At 42.4% G+C, this 12,578-nt stretch overlaps 2 protein-coding genes across 2 annotated transcripts in view; one reads left to right on the top strand and one right to left on the bottom strand.

Annotated features, from left to right (window-relative positions):
* The window catches only part of nt5dc1 (5'-nucleotidase domain containing 1), an 80,896-nt gene that overhangs the window by 64,276 nt on the left and 4,042 nt on the right, over positions 1 to 12,578 (bottom strand). The gene's annotated exons all lie outside the window — the stretch shown is intronic.
* col10a1b (collagen, type X, alpha 1b) lies at positions 4,135 to 12,492 on the top strand. The gene is made up of 3 exons (XM_083791046.1): positions 4,135 to 4,290; positions 5,150 to 5,276; positions 10,074 to 12,492. Exons 2-3 carry the CDS (start codon positions 5,165 to 5,167, stop codon positions 11,927 to 11,929), a joined length of 1,968 nt encoding a protein of 655 aa, XP_083647172.1. The 5' UTR covers positions 4,135 to 4,290; positions 5,150 to 5,164; the 3' UTR covers positions 11,930 to 12,492.

Below are 12,578 nucleotides of genomic sequence, written 5' to 3'. Positions count from 1 at the left end.
CAATTTAGATTAAGGAGGATTTAATCTTGACACACCAAAAGAAAAAAATGAAAAAGCAGGACATCCAAATGGTAGTGCCACAGTGTGGTCACTGTTGCTTTCATGGCACGATGTGATGGAGTGCCTGTGGAGCTTAAAAAGCTGTTTAAGTGTTGGTGACTCCACCCCTGCCCCACAGCTCTGTCATTTTACCAGAAGCGTTTGCCAAAGATGCCCGAGGCTTAACAGGCTTTCTTCCGTGGCCTCAACTTAGAAAGTTGAAATGATATGCCAAGGAAGGGAATCGCGGTTGTACCCAAAACCATAGATACATTATGTTGTGCCCTAAATAGACCATACCCCATCATCACATAACAACAATGATTGATGATCAGAACCATTGAAGGAGGTGGTATGATTGCGTTAATGATGGTGATAAGACCAAAATAAGAGAAAGAGACCCATTTTGAAGTCCAATATCCTTATAATGGTATATTTTGTATAGTGTGTGAAGGATTGAGCAAGAATGTTCAACCACTAATTATTTCTGCTACACTCGATAGTTTCAGCAAAGACCTACAAACCCATCAAATGTAACCCAATGCTTTTGAGGTGTGCTGATGCACCCCAGATAAAGCATGCCTCACTCAGAGAGGTTTCGGACCAAATCTAACTGTGTAACTACAAGCCTCTCAGTACAGGAAAACATACTGTAAAATGCTCTGTTCTATTTTAGTAACAACCGTTGAATAATCTTTCACTCACCAATTTGTCCGGTGATAAGATCAGAATCCTCTCGTTGAAAAGTGTTTGTTTTTTTACACTGAATCTTACACTGGCATAAAGCAATAATACAAACATATCTTACCATTTCTGGTAAGACAGACAAGAGACCTCCAGCTCAATCTCCAAGTCCTCAATATCATGTGCCTGTCACAGACATAGACAAAATATCCCCCGACAATTATTTAACCAAGATACGGGCCAATAATTCTTGATTGAATGTTAAATTGGTCAATATTTCTCAAATGCTGTGTCCTGCACGGTCATAGACAAAATATCCCCAGACAATGATTTAACCAAAAAATTTGGTTAGATTTTAAATCTGGAAAATATCCATCATTGCCATGCAATGGGTTACCTAATAATATAATGACCGAGCAATCTGTAATGCTAAGAGCTGACAGAATTCTCTGTTTATTTAACTAGATTCTGGACATGCCATGTTAAGATTCTAGTCCAGCAAAATTCAATATCGCTTGATTCGCCCCCCCGCAACTTCCGTGCAGTCAGGTCACCAAGAGGAATTAATTGGAGAGATCTACAATGGGAGAAGCTCTTGCACAAAGCTATGTCTATCACCCGGCTAAAGGGAGAAAACAAGTGACACCTCACACAAGCTTTGAGCAAGAGGAAGTTGTGGTCACCAACAGCATCAAGGGGCCTTTCCAATGTCTCCTTTGTCGTCCGCCCCACTTGTTTCTCCACTGCAGCAGAGTGTGTTGCTCGGCAAGACCACTCAGCTGCTCCGGGTTGGGGAATGACAAGGCCTTATCTAAGCCTAAACATGTCAAGTGAGAGTGCAATTATTTGGGGTGTACTAGGCAGCCTGATTAAAATACACATAACCATTGAAAAAAAGAAAAACACATAACCGTGACCAAACCCTACAACAGGATAAAAATATCCTACAAAAGCATAATCTTAACAATTCTTTGTTAATTTACAAGGGTTTTACTAAGAAAACACAGCTGCTGAGCTACGAAGCCATTGCTGAACAATCATGAGATTCCCTGCATGTCTGCCATCATTGCCACCCATGACACAATACACTGACTGTATCGTCAAAACATAAGATAATGAAACATAATATAATAGATCTGAATACATTTATCTGAAATACTGTATGGTGCATTTATAGCACCTTTATCCAAGGCGCTCTACATTCACCCTATGGTGGAGGAAACCATGCAAGGCACCAAACTGCTCAATTAGGTGTTCAGCGCCTTGCTCAAGGACACCGTCTTCGACACCAACTCTGGGGGAGCCCGGGATCCCTTCCAGTTCCCAAGTGGCAACTCTACCCCTGAGCTCAACTATGCAGTATGCACACCTCTATAGGTTATCAGTGTGCAATGAATACAGTATACAGCTTCTATGCAGTTATGGTATAGGGCTTTTCCCATGTTCAAAATGTGGGTAGTACCGGATCCTACTATTGTGGCTGTGTGTGTCACTCACTTTGGAGAAGTAGTTAGTCAGGTATGAGGCCCCTTTGACTATCTTAAATACAACGCTCACAGACAGACAGACTCTCAGGAGCCCCTCCCGGCTGTTCCAGCCTGGCAGAGATAACAATCTCATCTATACCATGAACTAAAATAAATTATGTTTCTCAAAATATTGGTGGTGAGAAATAAATAGACAATGCAGTAATAGAATCTTGATTCATATTTGATCACGTTTTACATTAAAATCAGTGGCCTAACAATTCCCAAGCCAGTTGAGCTCAAAAGCCCCCCCGCCCCCATCGCTGTGATACTTGTGCAGCTCTGCTCTACAATTTACAATTTAGGCATTTAGCAGACGCTCTTAATCCAGAGCGATTTACATTAAGCAAGAACAAAAAAGCATGGGAATACATCACATAAAATGCAGTTATCATAAAACATGCGTAAGCTAAGAACGTAACAGTGGAATATCTATATAATGAAACTAATATACATATAAACTATACATTATACTATACTATGCTATACATATGTACTATGACGTGCTATGACTACATACAATGCAATTATAGTGCTGTCTACATAACATGCTATGAGTCTGTATCAAATACTATCGAAGTCTACAGAGATGCTATCTACAGAGATGCTCTTCACTCAATTCGATGTCCCACCTTCCTATCCTGTGTCACTTAGAAATCTGTGTCACTCACGAAATGCCATTTCAGCTCGACTTTAAGTATAGTTGCACCGTGGGAAGGAGAATTTTGCACTAGGGCCTGCATTCTACCCAAATGTAACTACCAAGTCAAGGGACATTAACCAGCAACCGACTGCAACAGCCCCAGCCTCATTCGTCTATCCATTTGGTTACCAGGAACCTAGAGGACTGACATGCAGGATCAAATGCAACAGGTCTGAGACCAGAAACTACACTCTGCCCCCTGGTGTTTTGGTCTTGTACTTCCTAGTGCATGACATGCTTCACATAATATTTGTGAGCATGCATAAATGCTAAGGTTATTATAAGTTAATTTCTAGTGTTACTTCGATCACTTCAAACGCAATTGTGTGAAATGTTGGAAAATGCCACTAAACAGATTTCTGTAGCACATGATTATGTTGCTAAGAAAACTTCAGACAAAGATTTGTGCCCACACAATCAGACTCTTACTCTCATCTTTTTGCATATTATTTTGACATCTTACTTATGATCCATAAATGGGGTCAGAAGTACAACCAATAATTGAAAAATAAATATATACTGTAGGTGTTCTTAAAAGCTTTCTGAAAATATTGCGTTTCCTGAAATAGACACAGAAATGCCAGTAGGGACATTTTAATATACCTGTACTGAGAGAGACATCAGACTGAAGAAAAACACAGACAGACCAATTCTGTCTTTATTTTTCCAGGAATACACTCTGCAAACAGAAAAACTTGCTCTTTAGATGGTGAATCCTCTAAAGGCCAGTAAAAGTACATTTGTTTGAGCAGTTAAAAAAACCCAAATCCAAGCAGAGGGAGGAAACTAAAAACACTAATTTACCCCTCTGTCTCAATGTACACAGTGATTAAGATGTCAACCGCATGACAGAAATAAAAACATAAAGTTAATAACTTGAACAATCTGCACAGCAACACACCACAGGTTACACTAAAAGGCTGTAAAATCCACCCGAAACATAACCGAGACCGTTTCTTTTTTTAAATTTCCCTCAGCCCTGCTATACACATAGGGTGAGAGAGAAAGTCAGCGAGAAAGGGGGGTGGGGGGGGGAGGAAGGATAAAACAAAGGCGGAGTCAAAAGAGAGCACCATCATCCTAAAGTGACATGCCTTCTGAGGACATGGCACCAGTCATTAAAGATGACATCACAGCAGGGAGGACCTTCCACATACTATGGTAGACCCTACATGATGCTGGAGACTGACTCAGTATAAATACTTGAGCCCAATGCCCTGGGAAGCAGCAGCAGCCGCTCAGACAGACAGACCCGACTCCACACAAAAGGATATAACAGCACCGGACCGGGACAGCACCTCCCGACCCCCCACGATTCTTTGGAGCATAATCGTAACGGTAAGCTGTGCTTTCATATTATCCCTAGCATTGGCCTTTTTGCCCTCCATGGTGGGCCTTCCTCTGCTGTTAGACGTGCATGGGCCTGGGCTTGCATGCATCTTGAGTCTAAACAGGTGCACAGTCAAAATCTGGAAATTGACTTTTATGGGTGCATTTCTATTTCTACACTCACAAGAGTTAAATTGACTGTTGATGCAGAGCTTTCTTCTCCCAAGGCGAGAGAACAGCTCGGCACTAATGGCTGGCTTTGAATTCAAACCTGGTGTCAATCTACTGACTTGAAGCCAATCAGCAGCAAGTGTCTGGCTGGTACCGAAAGCCACCTGCTGCTCTGGATGAATGTAGTGAGACATGTTCTAAAGCATAGTCAACTAAATAAAAATATACAAAAAGTATTTCCTTTTCAAGGTTACGATTGAAAGAGATTTTGAGGCCTTTGGGAAATACACAAGTAGACGTGATTCAGCTCAAAATATATTGTTAGGATTTGTGTTTCTGCGTCAATTAAGCTATGGTCACAGTTGGGTTGCTTTAGGCTAACCTTAAACATGGTAGCTCAATTCACTTAGGAATTAGAGCACCGGTGACACAGGAGATAATTAGTGTTAAAGAGCTGAAAAGCCAATCACTTTCAATGGGTATTTACATGGTATATTATTTAAGTATATATAAAAAGAAATCATTATCAATTAACAGCAAAGAGGGGGAGATGAAAGTATTGAGGAAGCTATCAGAATCAGAATAAAATGTATTGTGACATCACAGGAATACAGGTGTAAAGAAGTGGGTGACATTATTTTTCATCCAAGCTCCATCATCAATAAGCTATTGTTCTGAATGGATTTTGTTTTTGCAGGTTTAGCTTCAGAAGATGGATCTGAGAGTAACGAGCATTGTCCTAGTCCTCCTTGCTTTGGCAGAGGCAACCCCCTACCATAAAGTACAAAAGACCCCCTACCACCAGCACCAGGTTAAGAGCCATGGTAAGTTGCACATCTACTTCTGTCCTTGCATTGACAATGTATAATGTAAAGACCTGACCTTTTAGGTACCGAAATATGTAAAATATGTACCAATGTTCAGTGTTGAGATGGCACATTGAATAATAATGCCACTATTACAGCACTAATTCAATAATGCATAATCTTTGGTGTTCAGTATCAAAACGAAATGGGGCAGTGATGGCCTAAATGTTATTAGAGTGTGCTTGTGACTAGGAGATTGCCGGTTTAGTCCCCCAGACAGGCAGGGAAATTCTGGTCTGGGAAGTAAATGAGTAACACTCGCCCCTACCTCAATACCCAGGCACATCACCCCAACTGCTCCAGTACAGCTAGTCAGAGTCCAACCGTACAACTGTACAGCTGTGGTTGCACTGGGCAGCTCCCAGGTGTGAAATGTCTGTAGCTAAGTGAGCATGAAGCTGAAAAAGAGCATTTGTGCTCAGCAAAATAAAGGTTTTTTAAATAAGGATAGAAATACAAGTGGTAGGCTTAGTCTGATACTAAGTTAACTCACACAATATTTTATTTTAAATGTTAAAAATACATAAAACTCCATAATTTTGTCCATGAAGAGAATACAGTGCATTTCCTACATTTGGCCTACTGTAGGCCAAAAACAAAAAGTGTGATCACACGTGGTCACATCACAAAGCCTTCCAAACGAGTGAGATTTATAGCAACAATTCAAACAATTATGAGTTTGCTTTCAAGTCTTTTAGGACAATGACCTTAACAACTGATCATACCATTAAGCAGCTTTTAAAATATTGGACAACCTGAAAACCTTTAAAGATACAAAGAGCACCCGACTGGCTAAAATGTTATCTAAATGTTGCTGATGAGTAAACTTCTCTCTCTTTCTAAAACTACTGTAAATTAGTTAAAAGTGTAAAACCACTACTACAACTGTAGCTGTACTGGGCAGGACCTGGTCAGTATAACTGTATGAACACATTATACGCGTTATTTGCATTTACACAAATAAATAAATAAATAAAATGCCACAATTCAACTTTAACGGCATTCAGCATAAATAGGTGAACATTTGGTGAAAATAGCTGATCTACAAGCTCACATTTTGCGTTCGGCTATTGTCAATGAACATATTTGGTGTAGAGGGAAAAAAGGAGCGGGCCAAGGACAGACCCCTGGAATAGTGGAATTATAGTTTGACCGCTTACAGTACATCCTATACTTAGTTGACAGGGAACTGTATATGTAGTAGTAGGCCCCCTCCTGTTTTCACTCTAGCCAATCTACAAGCTCACAACGTGCGTCATCGTGGCATCATGGCATCATGAACTTGTATATCTGCTATTTTCGTTGAATGTTCACCCCATAATAGTGGCTATGGTTCACCCCCTATGGTTCACCCCCAAAATGAACTACTCACCCCATGGAAACTTGAATTCATGGATATAAATTTCTGTCACATTCAAGCCAATCATTTGATTACCTGCTGTGTTTCCGGTAGGAGACACAAAGGAGACTCTTTGTGTCTCCTACTGGAACCGCTGCTGGTTGTCAATAATTGAACAAAAACTAAAAGATATCCATGAATTCAAGTTTCCATTGGGTGAGTATTCAATAGAATTGTTTTTTGGGGTGAACTGTCCCTTTAAGTGATTAATCAATAAAATACTTTTTACAAAACAACAACACTAATGACAATAAAGATGCAGCTGGCACTGCCGTGTAACTCATCTTTCTTTCCAGGCTGGGATCAACGGTCATAAAAGAGAGTATACTGTATGTGACCCCTGGATAAATACAGAAATAGGCATAACCATCACTTCTGCACACTTCACAAAAAAGCCCTGAAGCAGTGTTAACAACATAATTGCTTAGTTGACATCTAACACTGTAAATACGTCAATGACTTGTGGTCAAATTTAAATTCAGATCCCCACAATGCAATGACTTTACTTGGGGAGCAAACAATTGAAAATTAATTTCAGCAGTTCTGCTTTTCAGATGCTTTGATGTGGTTTTAATGGCCGTGGGCTTCAACATAAAAATAGAAGCTTTTCCACTCAACAATGAGCACTCAGATTTGGAAAACCTTCCAAAACAGATGTCATAACCACGTCGCAGTGGGCACACCCAAACAAACCACGTTTGTGGCGGTAAATCTTTGAACACAAACACAATTTGAACGCAGAAAATAAAATAAAATTTATTACGAAAGAAAGTTTCTCACACATTCCATGACAAATGTATGACTAGCCAAATAAATCCTGTCCCATAGCTCACTATAACTTTGTTAATCTACTATAAGTGAGGTTATATTTTTCTGATGCAGGAGACCGTAAAACCAACTTAGAAAACAAGCCAGACAGAAAGTGGGAGTAAAGTGGATAAAGTGAGGACTGTGAAAGAGAAATATTTCAACAATGGATATTGGTGCGGCACGTTGACACATAAGCAGACTGCTGTACAGTACAAACAGTTCTGTCACGGTTCAATGACTGGTTAGGCCACCATGCTAACCGCGGCCAGTATCATCACCTCCAGTTTGAGGTTTTCCTGGCTGCCAAAAAGTGCAGTTCTGGACCAATTCTTCATTCGTGGTCATGAAGAATTTTTATGTGGCTTTCAAATTATAGCAATTTCGATCCATTTTACGCTCAAGCCACTATTGCAAAATAGCTCATACACATTCACATGTCCTTTCATAATATATTTGGATATTTCAACAAAAAAATTTTTTACAGCACCTACTATCCTTGAAAGGCTATCCAATTTATTGTTAGGTATACAGCAGTTGTGTAAACTTTAAAATGGGAACTCTGCCATGAAAAATATCAGAATATGCAAACTATCTGGAAAAGACGTAATTGTATCACACTTTGCTTCTGCTGCATAGAACACAGTCAACAGATAATATGAGAATACACTGACTGTCTACTCCCTAGTGAGTCTGTTTTAGTGCTTTTGTATTCACAACGTTGTTGTTAGATACAGGTTAACAATTCAAGTAGCTGATGGATAAGGATGTCTTCTGGATATATAAAGAAACATTACAATAATCCAAGTGTTGGTATCGCCTCTCTCCTGATAAGGTTTGCACAGTGGCCAGCAATAGCAAAACATGGTTGTAGGCATCTAATTATTTAGCAGGAAGTGGTCAAATTAGATTTCCGCATTCACAACAACAAAAAAATAAAAAATAAACTAAGTCTACATTTTTTGTTCACGGAGAAGATGCTTCCCTTTGGTTAAAATTAGATTAAAGTAATAATATGGCAGGCGGCTGTAATATATTGCCTGAGCCACAGCACAATATCTCATTTGTGATCAAATTCTACTCTGGTCCACATACAGTACTGTGGATACTGTATCCTCATATGACCTACTGTACTGTACCATGCACTTCCACATTAAGTGGCAGAAAATGGCTCAAGGTGATGTCAACATCCTGCAGACCACTAACCATACATCCACTGCCATGGGCTGCACCAGAAGATTAAAGGGTATATGCCATATATGGTATCGCGTGGCCAGAATCAAACAAGAATACACAGGAGCTGGGGTTACTGAGTTTCCCACGAGGCAGAGTGGGTCTTAGTGGGAAACATCCCCTCAGACCACTGGCCTTGTCCAGACTACCCTGGGAAGAGAAAAAGAAACAAGTGTCCCCACAACCTCTCCCTGTAATCACAGGGAGCAGTGTCCTCTGGGTTTTAAATCAGGTTGTGGTCGCATGGAGCAGAATACCAACCGTGGTGTTAGTCGAGCACTAAAAACCCATCCGAGGAGTCATTTAGAGAAAAACACAAGAAAGACAAAATGATGTGGAGATAAATAGTGAAACGGTAAACCTTTTCAGTGCAGATTAATGCTTGTATGTCTGCCTTAACGTTCCGTGAAAAGAACTGGCCTGATCAATGTGATGCATGACAGACTGGTAAAGTCAATATACACAGAAAATGGTGCACATGAACTGTATAAGATCCATGTGCTATTTCCCATCTTTTTACAGTACAGCACCAATGAGCATCATACATGAAACACTGTGAAACACATTGTTTAAGTAAACCTGTGTTTTTAGTTTTGCTTTGTTACACAGTACTTCAGGTACAAGAAAGTAATGCCATAATTTGTATCACTATTGACTAACACTCGCACCATTTAACAATACACAAGATGTAACTGTCATTTGAGCTGCCTTGTGATGATGACCTTCTCCTATTTTCAACCATATCTTCATAATTGGTCCTCACTAGTGCTTCCGTCTACTCACTCAGCATCTCATGGTGGGCTATGGAAAGTTTAGAAACCTGTCAATCAATGGAGATTCCAAGCGACAGCCTCTCTAATTGGCAGGCAGGTTTCGGAACTGTCCACAGCCCTCCTGTGAGGGAGACACAGAGTGAGTACACAGAAATGGTGACATCTTGTAATGAGCGTTAGTGTGGACCAATTATATGAACATAATTTATGGTTGAAAATGTGTGAAGTGGTCCTTTAAAACTATTTTCACCCTTGTGTCCCTATTTTGGGCATGTCATTTTTTTTAAATGTTTTTAATAGCAGATCTACAAGCTCAAATGTGACACATTGTGAGTTTGTAGATATTCAATTTTTAAAGGTATTTTTAATAGAGCCTAAGTGGTTAAATAGTTTTAATATCAGAGATGAAGATTGGTGAATATTTGACCCTAGACGTGACACATATGGTCGCCCGAACCTGACACCTTCACTATAATTAATTGTAATCCATAGTTGTTGCCTGCATTATGCTACAGTATATAACAATATTTGTCAATTTCCCAGTCGTTGCAGGTGAGCAAGGACCTGCAGGTGCCCCCGGTCAACCTGGACAAATGGGACCAGCTGGCCCTCCTGGAAAGAGCGGAATGGGACACGTTGGACCACAAGGCCCACAAGGAGCTGCTGGAGCCCCCGGCTACTCCACAGCTGGCAAACCTGGTACCCCAGGTGCCCCTGGCAAATCAGGAGCCAATGGTATCCCCGGTCCCGTAGGCGCAACTGGCGCAACTGGAGCAATGGGACACAAAGGTGTCCCAGGTACTCCTGGAAGCCCCGGCCCTGCCGGGTATACAAGCGTTGGCAAACCCGGCCCACATGGCATTCCTGGAGGAATGGGACCCAGAGGAGAGGGTGGCCTGAAGGGACACCCTGGAATTCCTGGAATTCCCGGTGCCAAGGGAGAAACAGGACACGGCATCCCCGGGTCTCAGGGACCCCAAGGCCCACACGGCCCAGTGGGTGCATCTGGAATGCCTGGCAAATCTGGAATTGGTAAGCCCGGTGCCAACGGATATCCTGGTGATCCCGGAAAGGCTGGTACCCCTGGCAGAGATGGTGCCTCTGGCGCATCAGGTGTGCCTGGACCAAAGGGCCACACTGGAGCTCCCGGTGTTGGAGCATCAGGAAAGTCAGGTCAGAATGGTACTCCAGGTATGCCTGGACATATGGGACCTAAGGGTCCTCAGGGTCCTGCTGGTCAGCCTGGATCCCCTGGCATGCCAGGCGTTGGCAAGCCAGGTATACCTGGATTGCCAGGTGACAGAGGAGCCTCCGGTACCTCAGGAACCACCGGTCAGAAGGGAGAGCCAGGCCCAACTGGTTACACAGGTGCACCAGGTGGTACTGGTCCTCTTGGCCCAGCTGGACCACAGGGAGCCAGAGGATTCCAGGGAGAGGCAGGCCCAATGGGACTTAAGGGCGACACTGGCATGGTAGGAGCACCAGGGCCTAAGGGCACCAAGGGTGATCAGGGACATCAGGGATTCACAGGAAAACCAGGTATCCCAGGAGCAAATGGTGGTACTGGAGCTACTGGCCACACTGGCCCTCAGGGCCCCAAGGGTGAGATGGGCCCCCACGGTGCATCAGGTATCCCAGGCGCTATGGGTCAGGTAGGGCTAAAGGGCCACACCGGACACAGCGGAGCTCCAGGAGCTCCTGGTTCGAACGGACTTCCAGGTGGCATTGGACCTGTCGGATCTCCAGGCATTTCCGGTCCCTCTGGTCTGAAGGGCCACCCAGGACCTCCCGGCGCACCTGGCCCCTCTGGTATGACCTCTAAGGGAGTTTCTGGTCCACAGGGTCCACCTGGAAATCCAGGAGCCAGAGGTAATGACGGTCACCCCGGCCCTGTTGGTCCTCCCGGAGCCCCCGGAGCCCCCGGCGAGATGATCTACCACCACGAGAAGGCCATGCCCATCAAATCCCATGAGGTTATCATGCCCCATGAGATGATGAAGGCCCCCATGTCTGCCTTCAGCGCTGTGCTGACGAGGGCTTACCCCCCAGCTGGAGCCCCTATTCAGTTCAGCCAGATTCTGTACAATGGTGAGAACCACTATGACGGTCACAGCGGCGTCTTCACTTGCCAGATCCCTGGCCTCTACTACTTTGCCTACCACATGCATGTCAATGGCGCCAATGCTCTGGTGGCCCTCTACAAGAATGAAGAGCCCATGATGTTCACCTACGACGAATACAACAAGGGCTTCCTGGACCAGATGTCAGGCAGCGCTGTGCTCATGCTGAACGCCCACGACAGGGTCTTCGTTCAGGTACCCGACGAGGAGAGCAATGGAATCTTTGCTGCAGACAACGTTCACTGCTCTTTCTCTGGGTTCTTGATTGCCTCAACGTGATTTCACAAATTCAAAATTACACCTCAAAACCATACCAAATTCAAGAACTACTCAGAGAATTAGTCCAGTTTACAAAAATACCATTGACATTGTAGAATGAAGAATTTTTTGTTGTAATTTCAACAAGCTCATCTGCCTCAATCACATTTTTTACATGCAAAAGGCAAGATTTTAAAATTGCCAAAACAATGTATTGGTAAAGACCTTTACGGGGGGTTGAAATAAATTAAAGATGTACGATTCATTGTTCATATTTCCCGGTGCGTGTCTGCCAGTGCAGTTTTATGAAACAATATTGGAAGATAGAAGTGGTGCTCTACAACTGCCTGTAACATTTACAGCAAATCTTATCTTTTTTGTGTGTCTGTTAATGTCTCTTGTTGTAATATACATCATCACACTTGTTGTATTAAAATATGTCAATAAAACCAAAACATTTTAACAAGCACTGTGATTAACAAAAAACGGGATAAGGAATTCAAAGTTTATTTTGTCAAAATCCCATTGGCTGTATTATTGAACAAAACAAAGAATAAATTTATAGTTCAAAAAGTGAGAAACAATGTGTTGTGTTTTCTGTGCATTTGTGTATTTTGTGCGCTTTCTGCTGTACATGTGATGCAATCCCTGCCATAAGCTACAAATTTAC

The sequence above is a fragment of the Protomyctophum parallelum genome (genome assembly GCF_964188405.1).
Source record: "Protomyctophum parallelum genome assembly, chromosome: 19".
Lineage (NCBI taxonomy): Eukaryota > Metazoa > Chordata > Actinopteri > Myctophiformes > Myctophidae > Protomyctophum > Protomyctophum parallelum.
The sequence above is the reverse complement of the archived record's forward strand: the minus strand, read 5'-3'. Positions and strand labels throughout refer to the sequence as shown.